The following is a 20,434-nucleotide window of genomic DNA, read 5'->3' as shown; positions in this document are numbered from 1 at the left end:
GCGCTCATGGGGCGTGGCCAACCGGATGGAAGGCGGGGCTTGGGGGGTCTTGACAGAGAGATCAGGCTGTTCTGCTACAGCCGGTAAGAAGGCTGGGAAGATGGCCGCCTCCTGGAGGCTAGGCTGTGACCTGCCGATGCTGCGTTATCTCCTAGGCTTCGGCGGCGGGAGAGGCCTGGGGCTGGTTAAGGGGGCTCCTTTTGGCCGCGGAGCTAGTTGGAGATGGTTTCACAGCACGCAGTGGATGCGGGGTGAGTGACCGGGGTTCTCTCAGCTTCTCTCTGTAGCAGTGGGCCTGGGTCAGGGTCTTTCTATTGAGGTCCTGCATTTGGGTGAGGAGGTACTCGTTGCTCCCTGTTCCCTTGGCCTTTCCTCGGGAAGAAGTCCTCTGACTTGGTCGCCTGATAAGTGCATACCACCAAGGGCTTTCTTGGAAGCTGGGAGAATCTGACTCCGTCCCTGGCCCCCTGGTTGGTATGGCTTTTTTGACCTTGCCTTGGAATTTGGGATTTTTTTGTGAGGTGCGGGGATAGGTCCTTAACGCCCTTCTCTCAGGTACCTTCTTCGTCACGTCTCAGGTCCCTTTAAGGTTGTCAAGCATCCCTGTCGGGGAAAAGCTGCCCAAGGTTGCTGAGATTCAAAAGCCACTCTTAGCTGTCATTATTCATTCTCTTGGCCTGTCTCTATTGGAAGATCTCTTCTAGACCACTCTGTTTGCCCGACAACTAATAAAGGACTTAATTCGTAAATGCCTACCTCATCACAGACAGGTCTGGCAAAACATGAGCATGAAAGAAGGAAAATTTAGGAGGGGAATCATACCATGAAGTTTACTATAGAAAATTGGCCTTTAGTAATGATATTGACACAATTAACAATTCTTCCGGTATTTTATAGTAGGTAATACAATATTTTTCTTTACATGGGGTGGGGTTATTGGGCTAATATTTTTTAAAGTGATGCATTCATTACCTGCCATACATTGTCACTCCACAGAATGAATTTTAATCTAGAAAATTATGGGTAGTAAACATTGCCTACATATTCTGGGCTACCTGAGACTCAGAAAAAAATAAGGTACACAAAGTCACATGGTAAGACGAATGCACTGAGATTTCTAAAGATTTGGTGATAGGAACAATTTATTTCAGTTTTTTCAGATTAATGTTTCATAAAATACTACTTGGAACTAACAAATACTTCTTTAACTGTCTATAGCATTCTCTTTCCTCCGTCCCCAGTTTGTTAAATATTGAACTTTCCTACAGCTCCTAAGAGATTCTGTCTGGGGTGGGGCTCAGCAATCTGCATTTTACAGACAGCCATAGATGAGTTTTGATGTTTTATGTTGTTTTTTGATGGGCTGCTCTTTGAGACTCACTGCCTTAGAAAATCATGGAATAGTAAAAGTTCGGTGTTGGAAATAATCTAAGAAGAGTGTTCTAACCTTGTTTGTACAACAGATCCTTTTGAGATAATTTGAATGCTCTAGATCCTCTACATAGAAAGGGGCCTATGTGGTTACACACAAAAATGTTCATGCAGCTTCAGGTGTTTTCCTTAGACCCAGTTTAAGGACTCCTGTCTTTAGAAACTCACTTAAGCAATCCTTATCTGATGTATCATGACATTTTACCTACCCTCCCTGCCCCTGCCACACACAAGATGAATAATTTGTCCAACTCTGCTCGAACATCATCCGCGAGGGAGAGGACACTACATCCCCACGAAGCTGTGTTAGTTTCCTAGTGCCTTCCTCTTTCACATATAAAGACTACATAGGCCCCACCTGGATAGTACAGGATGCTCTCCCCATCTCAAGGTCAACTGTTTAGCAACCTTAATTGCCTCTTGCTATGTAACATAACATTCACAGGTTCTGGGTGTTAGGACCTAGACATCTTTTGGGGGTCGGGGGGTTGTGGACATTAATTCTGCCTACCACAGAAGCTGTGTGTTGTTAGGTAGCTCTAAATTATTTGGAAGTTTTGGAATTTTTTTCCTAATACTGAGCCAAAATTTGTCTCCTGACTTTCACCCACAAGTTTTTTATTTTGCGTTGCTGAATATATGTGGCTGTTCTTGGGCTATTTGTTGTACAAAGCATGACTTTACATGCTGTTTGTTAATTTTCCCCTGAGTTTGGTGGGAATTGTTTCATAAAACTAAGCCATTATTTGGTGATCTATGCATTATGTGAATTAAGTACGATTATTGAACTATTTCCTTTTTCTCCCCCACGTATCTATCCAGAACTTAAACATCTGTCAGATGGACGTACACCTGGAGTTTCGATTTCCATAAAAGATATTTATTGGCATCATTTTTATGAGCTATAGCATATGCCATGTGCTTAACACTTCCTATAACTCCTATTCTCTTCCCACAACAACCTAGTGAAGTTGGCATTAGCTGCATTTTACTGGACATTAGTACTAAAAAGCCCAGAGAATTTAAGTGGGTCTCCCAAAGCCACACAGCTGTAATGGTAATGAACTGAAGAGGATATAGGTATACCAGGGGTGCCACAAAATGTATTCACATTTTAAGAAAGGAAAAAACTATTAAAATTACACTGATGGTAACCACTTTGAGCACCTCTTGTAATTGCAGAAGTCAAACGTGACTTGTATTCATCTTTTGTCATTGGTATATATATATAAAATTTACAATTTTAATACAGTATTTTCCTTTCTTAAAATGTGTATACATTTTTTTGGCACCTCTGTTGGGTGTGTGTGTGTTGTGTGTGTGTGTGTGTGTATGATATATATATACATGTGTATATATATGATATATATACATATATATGGTATATACATATATATGATATATATAGTTTTTATCTGGTTTAACAAATTCCTAACTTGTTTTCATTCTTTCAACTGAGATGCTTATTGAGAAGGCAGAGACTTACTGTTTAGTCATCACTCTACTGACATTGAAGGAATGAACATTAGGCTACATGGTAGCCTGTTTGGAAATTAATTGGCCTACAGAATGAAACAGATTCTCTGTATTCTGACACATGGCCCATTTAATCATACGTAGCTTCTGGAAATGCAGCCCTAAGTTCTTATAGGTCTTCTCTTGAAGGTATAGATCGTCTGCTTAGGGAGATACGCAATGAGGGCATGATTTCAGCAGTGTTTGCAATGAGCTATGAGGAGTAAGTTCAGGTAAAGGCGTACAGAAGAGGGCTTCCAAGAGGTGGCAGCCCTTCCAGGCTAAAAGAGTAGCAGATACAAAGGCCTAGAGGCCAGGTGTGGCATTTACATAAGTGACAGCACATTTGTAAACGGTGTTTCGACCTAGTCTAGGCAATTAAATTTGAAGAGTTTCCATTGCTGCTCTTTCAGACAAAATGGCATGGTTGGGAATTTAATTAATTGATAACTAATAAGATGTTAATAATATTGGTTTTAAGTTGTCTCTGAGAAAGAATATATTGAATTTAAAATAATGTGAGTAGAAAAGTAAATGAGGTTCAACTTTGCTGTGCTCTGCCTAATATATAACTACAGACCTTGCATGTTATAGACAAATCTAGGAATGCTGAAAATCTAGGAAGTTATAAAAGGGCACAGAGGTCCACAGTAGGGTTGCATATTGGCAGCCAATCAGCTGACCTACATCATTTTAGAAGAACATTAAATTTATTGACAACATTTAGAAACTAGGAACTTTACCTAAAAATCTAGATTTTTGGCGTTTCTTGAAAATTCAAAGTTAGGGCGTATCTGGTGAAGTTGGTTGAGTCTGAGAAATGGTTGTTCTCCTTAGGGAGGGAATTGCTGTCTAGTTTACCGCTATCTCCTGCACTCTATTATACCTCTCAGCCAGCACGGCTGAGTGGGCCTTGGTATATGCCATCACCTCTAGGTGTCTTTTCTTGTATCTTTATCTGTATAGAAAGCACAATACAAAAGATAGACCAGGAAAATGGCAGAGAACAGATATTGTGTGTATGTAAAGGCAGAACATTCTTACAGATTTAATTTGAAAAGAAAGCATGCCTGGATCTAACGAAATAAAATCCTTGAGACGCTCTTAGCCCACTTCTCTCTGTGGGCATCTGGGCTTTCACAGTAGTTCTGTTACAAAGAGGCAACTTCTTTGATAAGAGCTGGTAGTATGGTTTTTCTGCCAAAACATGGATACTATTTTAGGCCTGGTCCTTAGTAAGTGCTTCTGTGCTGATACTGATGAGACCGATACTGTTGTTTGAGTTCTCTTTTAACTGTGGAAACAGAAGCACATAGACTAGCTGAAGTAAAAAGAGAATTTATTAGAAGGATACGCCACCACATGTGAAGCGCAGCTGTGCCATGGGGGAACTACGCTGATGCGTTCATCCATTTCTTCTAGGACTCCCATTGTCTTCTTTCTTTTTCTCACATTTACTTTGTTTTCCTCCCCAAACTTGCCAATCTGCTTACTCATAGCTTTTCTTGCTCTCTAATGTCAGCTTGTCTTGCATTAAGGCTGATTCAAGCCCTTCTACCCCATTCAATTTCAGCTTAGTTCAAGCGGGCACTATCATTTCTGTGATCTAATTCCAGATTCCCTGGAGAGAGAAGCTGATGGCCCCAAGGTAGGTCCGTTGTGTCGGACACAGGGCTGATTCTTACAAAGGCTGCAGTTTGGACATTTCTTTAGAAAGGAGGTATGAGTTGGGAATCAGTGATTGGCATGTCTGATACCATGACAGTCTGATTAAAGTAGGGCAGTGTTTTGTTTCTAGGGTGAGTAATGACTAAGCACAATGGAGGACTGATCACCTAAGCAAAGCAGATCTAGGCTACTCAGTAGTTGAGATGTGTGGCCACGCACGGGAAATAGGAAAGGGATAAATGAGATCCTAGTAGAAGCAGCAGCATGAGCAACTAATAAAATCTGGTTTATCAGGAAGTACTTAGTACATGTGTGCACTGCTTTAAAACATTTCACGCTGTATATGAAAGTGGGACATGCCAAGTAGCCATTACATAATTGAACAGTCACTATTTGCCAGGCCTCATGTTAGATTCTTTACTTGCATGACTTCTGATCATCGTGAGAACCCTGCAAGGGTTGCTTGTGTTTTACAGGTGAAGAAAGAAAGACTGAGTGAGGTTCAGCTGTTTACCCAAGGTTCGTGAGTCAGTGAATGACTACTCCGGAACTATGCGCTTGATGATATCCAGGTATCCTTGTTGGGTATCTTGGCATGGATTAACCTGTTGCTAATCGAGGGACCGCGTACTAGACTGAATATTTGTGTCCCCCTCAAACCCAAATGTTGAAATTGATGCCCAGTGTGATGGAATTAGGAGGCGGGGGCCTCTGGGAGGTACTTAGGCCATGAGGGGAGCCCCCATGAATGGGATTAGTGCCTTTATTAAAAAGACGCCACAGAGTTCCCTAGCCAGACCTTGCTGTGAGGCGAGACGGTGCCTTCTATGAAATAGGAAGTGGGCCCCTGTCAGTCATCACACCATATCTGCCAGCGTCGTGGTCTGGGACTTGTCAGCCTCCAGAACTATGAGAAATAAATGTTTGTAAGTCACCAGTCTGCAGTAGTTTTGTTACAGCAGCCCGAGCAGACTGAGACTCTGGTCGGCGGGGTCACTAACGCAGAGCACGTGTTCACAGGGAGCTTGTGCAGCTGAACAAAATCGGGTCTCTGCTGGCAAGAAGGAAGTCGGGGGAGTGGGTTTGGGAATGATAAGCATTTACTGAGAGCGCACTGCGTGCCAGGCGCCCTTCCCAGCACTTCCCATGAATTAACTCATTTAATACATTTAATACTCCCAGCCGCTCATGCTGCGCTCTGAGGATAGAGCTCCAGTTTCAACCCAGGTCTGCGTTAACACCAAAGCCCGTTTCCTTAAGCACAGTCCTGTTTAATGTCAGGTGATACCTCAGTTGTAACGACAGCAAAACAGTGTCCGCATGCTGAGGTTTTGTTCACCATGTGTATATTCTAAGTGAACACTTACGCCTTTTTTTTTTTTTTTAATGAAATGAGACGTTTTAGTACTACATTGTGAAACAGTATTTTAGTGACAGTCGTGGTATCATCATTTTAGAACAATTTAAGATACTAAAATTGTAGACTGTAGAAAGGGTGGCAGGACCATTTAAGAGAGTGAGAGTATATTTAATGTCCTCCTATCTGTACATTTCTAACATGATGTACTCTGACATATGCCTTATTGGTATTTTGAGTTTCATTTGCCTTTGATAAAATTGTTATGTTCCCAAACGTTCGCTAGACTCTTAAGTGGAGGGGGGATTTTTTTTTTTTTTTGCCTTTGTTCCAAGATGACAAAATAAACTGGGATTCATGTAGAATTTTAATTTCATAGTTTAATAACAGGAAGACTGGTATTGCAAGCAGAATCCTCTTCTGAAGCTCACTCCCCTCTCTCTTCAGCCTCCTGTTTGTGCTGCCCATTGGCAGAGCCGGGCCTGAGGCCAAACTGCAAGGAAGCCTACTTTTTTTGTTTTTTGAAAATCAAATTATTAGTACATGCGCATGGGGAATTCACATAAGCATGAAAATTCCAAAAACAGGGAGGCTTCACTGGGTATATATACCATTTTAGACAAAAGAGAAAAGTAGAGAACTGGGTGTTAGATTTCAGAAGTGAGAATGGGTTGTTTAGAGATTGTTGGGGAAGAACAGAACACACACGGCAGGAACATTCTCGCTGGGCACCTCAGAAACAGTGGGACACGTGGGGTATCTAGCTAACAGGCCCCTGCTTTACATCCTCCCGTCTACCACACTTAATTCAGAATTGGCTAAGGTGAATATATGAAGGTTTCTTTCCTGGAGCAGGTTTCTTCCATCTGAATCTTTCAGGCAGGAAGGGGGGCAGGGGGCATCAAAGGTTCTTTCTGAGTCTTATTTTTAAATAAGCAGCTTAAAATTAATGTCCTAAAGGCAGCTTTAAGTTGACAAAACTTTGGTCCCCTTCAAGTGCGTGCTCTGGTAAATAAGCATTATGACTTTATAAATCACTTTTTAAAAAAGGTTTTCTTGGTTTTTCACCAGCACTATTTGCCAATCCACGAGGTTTAGCAGATAGTAGGATGCTGACAAAATGGATTCAGAAAAGCAATGATTTTAGTCTTGTGCATTGCTCAGTAATGTGTGTTGAACCCTGAATGATGGGAGTATAACGGGTCATCTAGTCCAGTAAACCGTCGGATACTTGTACCTCCTTTAGACCCTTCCCTGCCCACTGATGGGCAAGGAAGCCTCCTGCGGTAGCCCGTACCGGAATGTGGGGAGGGTTGAGGAGAGACCTCCCATGCCCACCGGACTAACCCCCATCAGTCATTACACCTTATTGTCTCAATTTTAGTGCGAAAACCATTAAGTACCGTCATCCAGATGTCTCATGGTAAGGGAGGTAAGGGAGCGAGTATAATGACTCTGGCAAGACTCAAGTGTGGTTTTCCTGGATTGTATCTCTAGCTCAGTGTCTTGCACAAGAGTAAACACAGGGTTTTTATAATGGACCTGATTTTTAATCGGATTTTTTCTGTCTACATTAGAGTAGCTCAATAGGAATCTATGTAGTTTATAAGGCTCTTTGGGCACTTTTTATAGGGAGAAACATTTTCCTTTTGGTACTGTGGCATCTAGTTTTGATTTTTTTTTACTTGTACTCCTTAACTAGAATCATCCTTGACTCCTGACTTTCATATGCCACATCCAATCTATCAGAAATTCCTGTTAGCTGTACCTTTTCAATGTCATCTGACCACTCCTCACTATGTCTACCACTACCAACGAAACTGGTCCAAGCTACCACCATCTCTAATCTAGATTGTTGCGGGAGTGTCCCGTTAGATATTCCTGCTACCGCCCTCAGCCCTGAGCGGACTGTTTCCCACGCAGCTTTCAGTGCTTCGTGTAATTGTAAGTCAGATCATGTCACTGCTGAAAACCCTCCAAGAGTTTATTCTCATTAAACTCAGAATAAAGTCTGAAGTCCTTCCTGTGGGTCACAAGGCGCAATGTGATACGAATGCCGTCCACCTCTCTGGCCGCAGCCATCGCCTCGCCTCTTCTCACTCACTCCACTCCAGCATGCCGGCTCTTGGGTGTGTTTTGAACGTACCAAGCACACTCTACTCTTTGTTTTACAAGGCTCTTCCACCAGGTATTTCCATGGCGTCCTCCATTCAATTCCTTTTTTTTTCAGGGAAGGCTGTCTCTGATCAACTGATAAAATAGTTCCTGCACTGTCACTTTGTCCCCTTACTACCTTGCTTTCTTTTCTTAGTTCATATCATCACTAAACATTTATTTTCTGTCTCCCCACTTGGGAAGGTAAGCTCCATGAGAAGTGGGGGTTTTGTTTGTTTTGATTTACTTTTGGTATCTCCACCCCCTAGAAGATCACCTACCTAACACTTGCTAGGTACTGAATAAATATGTTGAATAAATGAACAAATAAACAAACAGTTCTTGTCTTTCTCCTCCTTCACTCTATTCCTGTGTCATGAAATGTCCTTTCAGAAATTCCCACAGCCCAGCTTAAAACCCTTCCATTCCTCTCTCAACACTGGTGGGATGAAGGCAGATGTTTACAAGGATCTGGGCCCTAGCTGCCTTTTCGGTCTCTTTGGACAAATGGTCTAATTGAAAACAGGAAACATATTCATGGGTATCGTTACTTTGTACTTAAAATCCCATTATTTTAGCTTTTCTGTGAGGTTTATAGTTGCAACCATGTCAAAGCATGTGAATTTTTTTGGGGGGTGGTGTGCAAAATAGACTTGTGAGTATTAACCGTATATGTGGAACTGCAAACAAGTTCTATTTTCTATTGTGGTTGTTTCTCTTACTTGCTCAAAAATGTTTTCATGGTTTTCCATTGCTATTGAACGTCAAACCCATTAACTAGGTATTAAAGTGTATTATCATAATACCACAGTATTATGAGGTACTGTGAGGTACTATAAACTACTGTAAGGTAGTATTTCCAACATGCTTGTTTTACTTCCGTGGGCCACTGAAACGCCTGCCAGTGATTTTTACAAGACTTTGGTTTTCAGATGTGAAATACAGTTAAACTAGAGGTTATGCGTTAGTGTCCTTTTGCTGTGAGAACAAGGCTGAATTAGCTAACGGAGAAGAGTAGGCTAAAAAGCTAAAAGGAACCTGTGAACCCATCTCATTACTGGAAGAAGGAATGGTAAGGAAGGATATTGTGATACCCCCAGCCAACTGTCTGCACGCCGTCAGAAGCCCACCCTCTTAACCGTATCTGCGCTGCCTGTCAATCAATAGCCAACATGTTTGAGTCAGACTTCCTTTTGCCAGGCCCCATGGTGAAGACTTTGTGTGTGTTACCTAATTTAATCCTCACAAAACGGTATTTTACAGAACAGGCAACTGAGGCACAGCATGATTAAGTAACTTGTAAGTCGGGGTCTATAATTTGAACCTAACCAGTTTGGCTCCAGTGCCTGTTATCTAAATCACTGTGATATGCTGCTGCTTGTTAAATTTTCTCTTTTAATTACTCATTTTATTAAACAATAAAATATTGTAACACAGTAATACATGCATGTGGTTTATGTAGTCAAATAGTACTAAGAGGCTTAGAACAGTGGGTCTGTGCCCCGTCTCTTCCTACTTCCCCAGTCGTCGTCTTCCTTAGAAGCGACAAGTTTTGTTTTTTCTGGTGGTTGCTCCTCTCTCTATTTCTGTTTTATTCAGTGCTACTCCCCATGTTTTCCCTCCCCCATTCTTCTAAAGTAGTTCTTTTATAATTCTTAGTTAAATCCAAATTCATTGTTGACGCTAAACAAATATTACAGAACTGAGGATTGTCATACATTGTCCCATATAATGATTGTTACCTTTATTTTTGCTTTTCCTGACATTGTTGTCTTTTAAATTTTTTCTTTGGTTTTCTGTGTAACTACTGCTAGTTCATCTCACACCATTTAATCGCTTTCAGCGCAATTTTCTGTATTGTCCATCACATCAGGTCATCTCTCAGTTAACCTATTTGGCACTGTCCATATGCCCCAGGTCTGTAGGCTGAACCTCCATTCCAAAGGTTATCTCTCTTATCCTCTCCAGAAAAAAAAATCTCCAGTCTTTCAGTCTTCTGTTGAATGAGCGGGGGTTGTTACCCAGCACTGGATTTGGTTTTCTAGAATCTTATTAATCAATTATTACTCATCTATTTACTTTCCTGTGTCCAAAATTCTATGCCGTTGTCCCTTCTTTACTCTGTGTGTCTAAAAATAACAAAAACAAAAGCACATTTTTACATAGTGTTAGATAAGTTTTGGAGAGGGAGTGAAATTGGGTAAATTTATTGTAGAAAATTAACATGTAGATTATAAGAAACAAAAGTAATGAAAAGCACTTACAACATCACCAACTAGAGATAACTACTATTGTCATTTTGGAGTATATCCTTTCAGTCTTTTTGTGTGTACAAGTTAAGCAAGTAGAAATTAGATTATGCCATATATACTGTTTGCGGGGCATCTTTTTACATGTTTGTACCATGCCAAGACTTACAAATGCTATTCTCACAGCCATGTATTGTGCATACATTTTCTGTTGTCATCCATTGATATTTTCAAAGTATTTTTACACCAGTACCACACCAAAATAACTGTTTGAACAAAGAAGACTTACATGACAAGCACCCATTAACAAAATTGCTTTAGCTGCTTGATTCAAAGCTGCATTGTTAATATTCTGTACCCTGGAGTTGATTTTTAAATGACATGTACTTCATTCCGCTTTACTTATTCGGCCAGCAGGTGGCAGGATTGTTTTATTTGAACAGAGTTTTTAAAGGTCCAATTTTATTTAATGAGTTCTTGCCTTGAAAAGAGAGGTGATTAAATGAGCAGTATCCCTTCCTATTGGAAAAGAAGCAAATTAATGTTAGGGGAGCCACATTAAGAAAGTACTGGGTAATTTCCTTCTTCATTTGATCTATCTTCATGAGTTTTGTGTTTGGATTATAGTCACGTAGGTGGCTGAGACCATGACGCTCAAGCTGTACCATATGTAAAACTGCTGAATTCCCTTAATTACTGTAGTCAGCTTAATGGAGTTGAGATCTGCTTCATATTAGCCACACAGCAATTTGTTCTGCATTTGTATGTTGCTTGCTTATATTAATCTTTTTTTAAATCTGGAGAACTTTCAGAACTTATGTATAGGTCATCAATTTAAAGCTTTGATATAATTGATTTTGCTGAAGTATAGGTGTTTTGCTCTTAGGATAAAAGAAATACTTTAGGGAACAAGAAACTAGAATTGGGTTAAGGTACTATATTTGATGTTGAAAACAGAATTATGCTGTAAAAAGATTGGAAGAGTAGATTTGAAGAAATGTAGGAATTGCTTAGAGAAACTGTTATAAAATTCAGTGATTGATAGATTGCTTGTGTGCCCAATATGGCAGGTAAAGCAGCAATGTGCTAAGCAAAAATTTTAATTTATTGTGTCATTCTTTTGAGGGAAAAAAAGATTATGACAGTTCAAATGATTTGTGAGACTCTACTTTAAAAACCAGTATGTTTAAATATAAACTGGAAATGTAATTACCTTAGTCATCTTAAATATTTTTTAAACTTCTCCAGAAGGACAGACTTTATAAGCCATTAGTATAGCTTGTTAGCTTGATAGAAAGGAGTAGAACACTAAAATGACTACAAAAGGGTTACATTCTAACTAAATTTGAGGTAATTTTTACTAAATGGGGTATTTTTACTAATTGAAATAAACTATATGACCAGTGGAGATAAAAAACACATTTTCTTTTTTCTTATCCATAGTTGTGCCCAGTTATTAGTAGGAAATATGATCGGTGCACATTCCGAGGCCGCCTCGATTTGACAGGAGAAAGGTAGAATGTACTGCTCACTGGAATGAAAAGGGAAAGTGTATTTAATTTGTAATGAAATTAAATAGTATTAGGTGTAGGTTAAAATTCCAAGGAGTCTAGAAAAACCCACGCTGTCTCAATAGAATTCATGGCAGCCGAAAAGGGCGGGTATTAATTATGTGCAGCCCTGTCACTCAAAGCTGATATTATGCTTGTATAATTAATTTTCCACTGGAAAAAATGCATTTGAAAAAGATGTGTATAATGTTCCAGTTAGAAGAGGACATACTGGAATGAAATATTAATAAATTAATGCTTATGTTTGATAGTTTGATATTATTTTCTTGCATGACAGTCTGAGGATAGATTGGTTCATCAGAAATACATTTCACATTTTACTTTCAATAGTAATCCAGTATAATCAATCAAGAGATAGTACTGAATAATGGAGATGTCCAAAATGTCTTTCTTTGTTTTTTGTCACCTTTGTTTTAGAGTAAGGATAGTGATCTATTACACAATTTTTATATATTATTGTCATTATTCAGAGAAGCAATTTCAGTTCATCCATGAAGAGTAGCTGTATGAGGAATGGTTATGTTCTTTTTATTTTTAAAATATGAAAAATTTTGAGGCTTTTGAGATGGTAATTTGGAGAATAATACCTAATAAATGCGAAAGTTTTATAATGTAGCCCTTATATCAAGAATAATGGAAATGTGAAGGTTTCATTGGTGAGAGATTATAATAGCAGATAGAATCATAAAATAAATATGAATTGTATCATGGCGACTAGAACCAAGATGCAAAAATATTGAAGACAGACTTTGTTTTGAGAGAATTGATTTAATGTTTGTCATGTATTGGATCTAGACATAGAATCATTGAAGTCCATTTATTTTGCTTCTTTGAAGTGGAATGCTATTTGATATAAATTTAATATGTATGTGATTATGAACTATTCTATCTCATAATGCCAACCTTGAACTTTATGATAGAAGCAGCATATTGGGACTTGTTGTAACCAGTGTTTTTCAAGAAGAGAAGAGGCTGGCCTCTTCTTACATGGTGCTATTAGATTGTAGGTTTTTTATTTGCTTGCTTTTCTTATGTTTGTTTTTTTTTTTTTGGTCACTATGAGCTTTAAAAAATTAAATGCGGAAGCTTAAGCTGGCTCTGCATTCATTAGGCAAATGTTTTTATTTGTCTTCTTAAACAAACCATGTGAAAAATGAAAAAGGTACTAGATACTAGATACATAAATAATATAGGGGATTAGAAAGCTCATTTTATTATTTCCAAACATATTGACTGTATCAAGCTTTGAGCACTTTTTAAGAATTCTTGCAGTTAAGCTTAGGCTTGTTATGGTTTGCAAAGATTTTGACATGCATCGCTAATGTCACCATTTAAGTTTGCCTGTGTGTGTGTTTTCCCTAAGCGCATTTCCCTAATTCTAATTCACTCCAGAATTTAGTGCTCCAGTGTTTATAGACAACAGTGTGCATTGTAGTCTGCATTATTTTCTACCATTCAACGTCTTATTGTGCCTCGTTTAGTCCATGGGGACTTATTTTGCTAAGGGAAAAAAAAAAGATTTTTTAAAGCTATAAGAATTCTAGTCATAATTTGCTTTTCAACTAGAGGGCGCTTGGACATGAAATGAAACTGTTTGAATAAAGGTTACTGAGAGACATAATAATGCCCAGGTTCTTCAGTCTCTTCTGAGCTAACTGTGCTTTAATAATAAATCAGGAGTTAGGAAACTCACTGTGGCTATTTTTTTTATCTCTCTTATTTCCAAGATATAATGCACTTAAAGGTTATCTGTCCTCTGCTACATTCAGGATATTCATTGTCAGTGGTAAGAGTGGTTTCTTAGTACAGGAATTCTTTATGCCCAAGGTAGAGAAAGGGATTATTAGGATACTTGATTGGACATCAGAAGAATGCACACATGTATTTGATCTGTCTGGTTTGCTATGTTGAACTTCTGGGTGAGTATGCTAAAAGTGACCAGTGATGAGTCGATGATCCTTATTGTAATTAATGATGGGAGGTGGTGGTGGTATAATGTAACAGAGGACAGCCTCATAGCCCTTATCTGGATTACAGTTTTCTCATCCATGAAATGGGCATGTTGACTTGGAGTTCGGTTTGGGCTCTATGATTTGTGGGGAATTAGGAATGATAATTCTCCTTTTCTCTCCTTAGAGTTTGGGGCCAATTGAGAGAGGCGAAAAAAAGCTCATAGAGATCAAAAGTAACAGTTGTAATGCTGAGGGTTTTATTGGATTGGAGAATGTGACTTAGATTTGTGGCCTTCTGTTGTTGAACTTGCCAGTACAAGTCCACGTTTAGACTTTGGGCTTTTGTTTGAGAGGGAGAGTTTGTGTATACAAAGCAAATACACATACCTGAGTTGCTTCCTCACCCAGTGGGTCCTGATGGACAGAGAGGTGGGCTTGTTATCTGCCTTTGAAAGGCAGGTCTGTTTACTCCTAGTACACGGAGGAGCTGAAAGGAAACTGCAGGTTACCTACAGTTTATGCAGTTCTTAAAGAAAGTGAGGAAAAGGCTGAGGCAGGTATATGCTCTGGTCCTTTTCACAGTCCTTTACAGAGGAGAGCATGAAAAAGAGAAAAAGGACAGAAGCCTCCTTCCAAATGCTTCAGAGATGGAACGCCTTTATCATGAAGCCATAGGAACTCTCCATTTGAAATTACAATATAATTAGTTCAGTTTCCCAAAGGAAATAGTTAACCTCATTTAATATTAGTGTTCAGTACCCTTGCTTTTAACCCTAAAATGTCAATGGGGAAAAAACCAAAACCATTCTGTCTTCTTCCACATTTAAAATACGTTAGATATACAGTGATGTTTTGCTTTTGGGGGTCAGATAGTTGAATAATTAATAGGTTAGAATAGGTTCTATGGAAGATTCCATGGAATGTAATTTGTTACCATGGTTACTCATAGAGCTGGAAGGTGCTATTAACTATTTTACTAGTGTGAACTTTATATAACTTGTAATCTAACACTGTGTGCTCCTTGAATATGGTCCTAGGGACAGTAGGTGACTATTGGAAGCACATCTGGCCAAATATATAGAGGATTGTCTTTTTTGATACCTAAGGAAAACGTAACTGCTTCATTGAGAGGTCACGCTGGTTTGAGTCTACCTTTTTGGATCCCCGGTTAAATTGTGGTATGGAACACGATCTGAGATTAATTTAACCACTTTGGTTCGCTTGCCTGATCACCCTTGAAAAGACAAACCTTTCCTTTCACGTTTACCAGCAAGAACCTTTGATTATAATATTAGAGGAAAATAAAAACACAACCAATTTCTTAACGTCTTAATTGTGATTACTCTGTTGTAGGCTATCACAACCCTAGTTTTTTCCTTTTTTTTCTTATTTGTCTCTTTCTTTGATCAATTTACTTGTAAATATATTTCTGCAGTGACAGAAAGGGGAGGAGAAGATGAAACATAAATCAACTTTTTTTTTTTTAATTTTGTAAACACCTGGCTTGAAAATTTGCACAGAGGACTGGGGAACTATGAAAAAGAAGTTGAAAGAATTCCAAAAAAAGCTTATTTTTATAAAGTTGAGAATTTTATGTTCCATACTATTTACTGGGCACTTAATTTGACCAATTGGGAGTTTTTTCGACTTTGAAAATATGATCTTTCTCAAATTGAATTTGGTATTAATTTACTTGAATTTTTTTATTGATGCCTTGTGAGTTGCTTTTTTTGTGTGGCTAATTTTTCCGTTTTTCAATTTCAGCTGATCCTATTAAGATACTAATGCCATCACTGTCTCCGACAATGGAAGTGGGGAACATTGTGAAATGGCTGAAAAAGGAAGGTGAGCGAGTACATTACTAATGTCTTGCGTTATTTGATCATTTTGGGTTTTTTCTAATCAGTTATATAATACATGATAAGTGAAATAAATTGGGTTCCTCTGCTAGTTAATCTAAGTTTGTTTAAATAAAACTTTCCCATGGTAATGTAGCAAAGGTTTTCTGCGTTCAGCCTGTAACTTTTCACAAGCAGAGAGTGGTACAATATTTCAAGGGTCTTTTTTCCAAGTTCTAGTCCTTATACTTAACTTTTAGTTTCAAAATCATGTCGATCCTCTTAAGTTCATTTATAGCTTTACGATGATTTTGTGTGTGTGTGTGTGTGTGTGTGTGTGTCTGTCTGTGTGTCTGTGTGTGTGTGTGTTTCCTAGAGTTAGGCAAGTTGATTATAAATTTCATTGGAAAGAACAAATAAGTAAGAATAATAAGGAAAACTCTTGAAAAAAGAACAGTGGAAGAAGGTTGTAGCTCTACTAGATATTGAAACATGCTTTTAAGCCCCATAATTAAAACTGTGGTATTGGTACTTAAGACAGAATAATAGAACCGAATAGAAAATGAGGAAAGAAATAGTTGTAAATGGGTATTTTGTGTACAATGAAGGAAGACAATATTAGATTTATTCTTTATACTATGCCAAGGAAAAATTGCAAATGAATCAGACACTTAATATACAAAAATGAAACCATCCATACAAGTCTTAGGGGGGAAAATGGTGAATTTCTCTGAACCTGAAAGTGAAATAAACACCTGAACTACAGCTCAAAATCCAAATGCAATAAGAGAAATGTTGGTAAACTTAATGATAAAAATAATAACTTTTGTATGGCTAAAAACACAATAAGTAAAGTGAGAAAACAAGTGACAAATTGGAAAAGAGTATTTGCAATTTTTATCACAAAGGATTAATAAAATTTAGAGAATAAGAAAACTATCAACTCTATAGGAAAATGGGAAAGATACACGTAACAAATGGTTTTCATAAAAGGAATTTCAAATTGCCTTTAAACATATGAAAAGATACTTAGTATTCCCACTAATAAGACATATGCAAACGAATACTACGATGAGATAGCATTTCTTACCAATCATATTGACAGACATTAGAAAGTTTGACAAGTTATTCAATTGACGAGGCTGTGGAGGGAATGAAGGGGAAGTGAACACTCTCAGACATTGCTGGAAGAAATGCAGAGTGCTGTAAATCCTGGGGAAGAGAATGTGTCAATATCTAGACAAATTGTATTTACCCTTTGGCCAGGTAGGTCTACTTCTAAGAATTTTATTTCAATCTTGTACTGGCAAAAGTCATTAGGTATAACAAGCAGCAGAACTAGACCTCCGAGAACTTCAGTTAGAATTACTAGCTACATAAAAATGTATGTTTGAAATGATTAAACGTGTAAGAGAAGGACTTGAAAATATGGAAAAAGACAAACACTGTCTAAAAAGTCTAGGCAGATTTGAAACGGACAGATACAATTTTTAAAATGAAAAACATTGTCTCTAAAAACTCAACGTTGAATTAAAGTGTGATTAAACATGAATGACCAAAGAACTTGTGAACTGAAGACCAACCTGAAAAAATTAGCTTGTATGCAGCACAGAGCGAGGATGTGGTAGAAAAGAATGAAAGGGAAGTTGAGACATGAAGAATAAAATAGGAATCAATCAATAATCCAATAAGAGGAATTCCAGAAGGAGGAAAAAAGGGGAATGAGGAAGAGGTATAATACTCAAAGAACAAATAGCAGAGAATTTTCTAGAATTTGAGAAAGACATAGGTCGTGTAAATGAAAGGGCCAGTGCTTCATTAGGAAGCACTTTGAGTAATTGGCTCTGTGTGGCTGTTGCCGTATTTTAAAATAATTATCAGTATCTAAGAAAGTTTCACCTTTATAAATAATGTAATCAATTGAAATCTATTTTTAAGTTTCTTTTTCCTGAAAAATTACAGAACTTTGGCTGTGTCCATATTCAGTCTGATAGAGTATTGGTGTCATTAAATAATAATTCAGACACAGAACACCCTTGCAGGGTTATTATAAAAAGATTAAATTTCTCCGCACTTTGAGAACTGATAGGCAAGTAGATAAGAGGATTTTTTTGGACCACATTTATCTCTCAGAATTCGAGCATACTGGCAATCTGATAAGTTATTCACACCCCTCAGAATATGGAGAGTAGGTGTGATAAAGAGCCAGGAGACAAATGGTCTCATCATTCTGTTCATTTTTCCTTTTGATTATAATGTGCTATTTCTATATAAGACAAGCTAGGAATGTACTTTAAGCCCATGAAGCATGTTTCCCTGAAGGTTGCTTGTAAAATTCTGTGTTCTGTCAGCTAAGGGGGAATGTTTGTTTGCCAACACGCTATAAATGAGAGCAATCTTAATCCTTGGTTCTCAGTAATTCACTGGCTTCTTTCCTAAATTCATCCCCTTTGTGATTTAATTGAGCATAATTCACTTCTTTTTATTAACATTTATGTACTGTGCACATGGTTATGACTAAGTATGTTTGGTACTTGATTATTTATAATAACTTGGTTCAGTCATTCTATATTAAAATCGTTTATATTCTGGCTGAAAACTTTTTGTGTATATTTTGATCTTATTAGCTATGTTTTTAAAATGTTTTATCTTGAGATCTTTATGAATGTATGGTCATCAAAGAGTTTAGACCTTCGAACATTAAGAGGATTGATAGTTTTTTCGTGAAAAAGAATAGTGTTGTATCTAATTATGAATCTAGTTTGTTTTTAAGCAAAGGCTAATCTGATAATCTTTAATGGATAGCAGATTGGTCTTCAAGTTTTCGTGAAAGTCTGAGACTCTGTAATTCACAACTACTATTACTAAGTCGTGTGTGTGTGTGTGTTAACCCAAGGCAGTAAGGGTGCAATGAAAAGAACTCTGGCCTAGCAATCACAGTTGGTCCTTTGGGGTTTTCATTCTACTTTGAAATATCTGGGAATGAGTTGAACTAGATGCGATCTAGGGTATATATACCCTGGCTTTAGAATTCATTTTCTTTTTTAAGTCACGGAAACATGCGTAATATAGCATATAAAGTATCCCCATCTTTGTTGATCTAATGAATGTTAGAAAAGTAGTTTTGTAATGGGTATCAGAATACTTAATTTCAGTCTGAGGATTAAGTAAAGAATATGTATCATAAAATAGTAGAGAACACACTTGAAAAGTGCTAGGTGACACGTACAACATCTTTTGAAAGGTGAATTGAGCTATATATAATTCCACATCTTTATTGCAAGTTTGTTATTTGGGGGGAAAGTGTGCTTCAGATATTTTCAGTTGAATTAAAGTGGGTATAGTGTATTTTTTCATCGTTTGGAAGGTCAAATTTGTTAAAATAGCAAAAAGGAAGAAAATATTCTTGTTGCCCCTTTTGTGAGAGAAGAATGAAAAACATTGTTTTCTTTCTTGAGATACTTAAGAGCCTATCACAAAACATTGGAACCGAACGAGGCTGATATAGTCATGTGAGGTACTTAGCCACACACAGAGTGGGTTCACATCAGTGATGTTTGCTGCTGCTACCCGTGGTGTTACTGCCACTGTCATTTTATGTAGTATTCCTTCTGTCATGTGACTGGGAATTTTGAATATTTTGAATAGTTTTGTGTAAGTCTTAGACTGTAATAGAGTGTACAAAATTCTGGAGTAAAACTGTCTGAAGGAGTGTTATCACTGAGGTGTTATCACTAGGTGCACTAGAGGTACATGGGTCTGTGGCATCTACTGTAGAAGAGGCTTTGGTGTCTGCTATTTTGGGGGATTTGTATAACATGGTAATGGTGCTGAAAGGGAAAAGTTTTGAAATGGGCATTTCACAAATACCAACTTTTTTCAGTATATTATTTTGACATCTTCATTGAGGTATAATTTATATAACATTTACCTATTTTAAGTGCACAATTCAGTGACTTAGTAAGTGTATAGTATTTTGCCACCATCACCACAATCGACTTTTAGACTGTTTCTATCACCCCACCATATACCTGGGACCTGGTTGCAGTCACGTTCTTCTCTCATCACTAGCCCTAAACAGCCCTGATCTGCTTTTTGTCTCTGGATGTTTCATATAAATAGAATCATATGATCTGTAGTCTTTGTGATTGGTGGCCTCCATTGAGCATGGTTTGGAGGTCTTCCGTGCTGTAGCATGTATCAGCAGTTCATTCCTCTTACTGCTAGCTAGCATTCCATCATTACGCTTTCTTTACATTTATTGTTAGTATTTCTGTTATGTCAGAATTTTGGAATTGGTGAGTGGAATTCTAGATTTCACTGTTATTCCACAGAACTTTCCGTGGTGATAGAAATGTTCTGTGTTTGCACTGTCCAGTCCAGTCACCACTTGCCACGTGTGTCGAGTACTGGCAACGGACAACGCAATAAAATGTAAGGTCAGAAGGATGTAGGGAGCTTAGCTTTCCTAGCAGTCTCCTTCTCAAGCTATTCCTCCTGCCTTCAGCGCCCAAGGTAGATCCTCAGATGGGCTGGGAGCCAGGGGTCCTGGACCATGCAAATAATATCCTTTTTCCCATGTGTGGTAGAGTTGGCAAGTGCTGACTAGGGCCCTTCTGACTTCCCAGACTGCGGTGGGCACTGGGTGGATGGAATTGGCGGTGCTGCTTGTTTGTACTCTCCTTCAGTCAGGTTAGGG

General features: G+C 38.2%; 1 protein-coding gene across 1 annotated transcript in view; it reads left to right on the top strand.

Annotated features, from left to right (window-relative positions):
* The first annotated feature begins 62 nt into the window (after nucleotides 1–62).
* PDHX (pyruvate dehydrogenase complex component X) overlaps nucleotides 63–20,434 on the top strand; it is a 62,169-nt gene continuing 41,797 nt past the window's right edge. The window contains exons 1-2 of the mRNA XM_033121546.1: nucleotides 63–251; nucleotides 15,662–15,742. Of these exons, the coding sequence (XP_032977437.1) occupies nucleotides 101–251; nucleotides 15,662–15,742 (232 nt within the window). The 5' untranslated portion in view covers nucleotides 63–100. The remainder of the gene's footprint in view (nucleotides 252–15,661; nucleotides 15,743–20,434) is intronic.

The sequence above is a fragment of the Rhinolophus ferrumequinum genome, chromosome 11, assembly GCF_004115265.2.
Source record: "Rhinolophus ferrumequinum isolate MPI-CBG mRhiFer1 chromosome 11, mRhiFer1_v1.p, whole genome shotgun sequence".
Lineage (NCBI taxonomy): Eukaryota > Metazoa > Chordata > Mammalia > Chiroptera > Rhinolophidae > Rhinolophus > Rhinolophus ferrumequinum.
The sequence above is the reverse complement of the archived record's forward strand: the minus strand, read 5'-3'. Positions and strand labels throughout refer to the sequence as shown.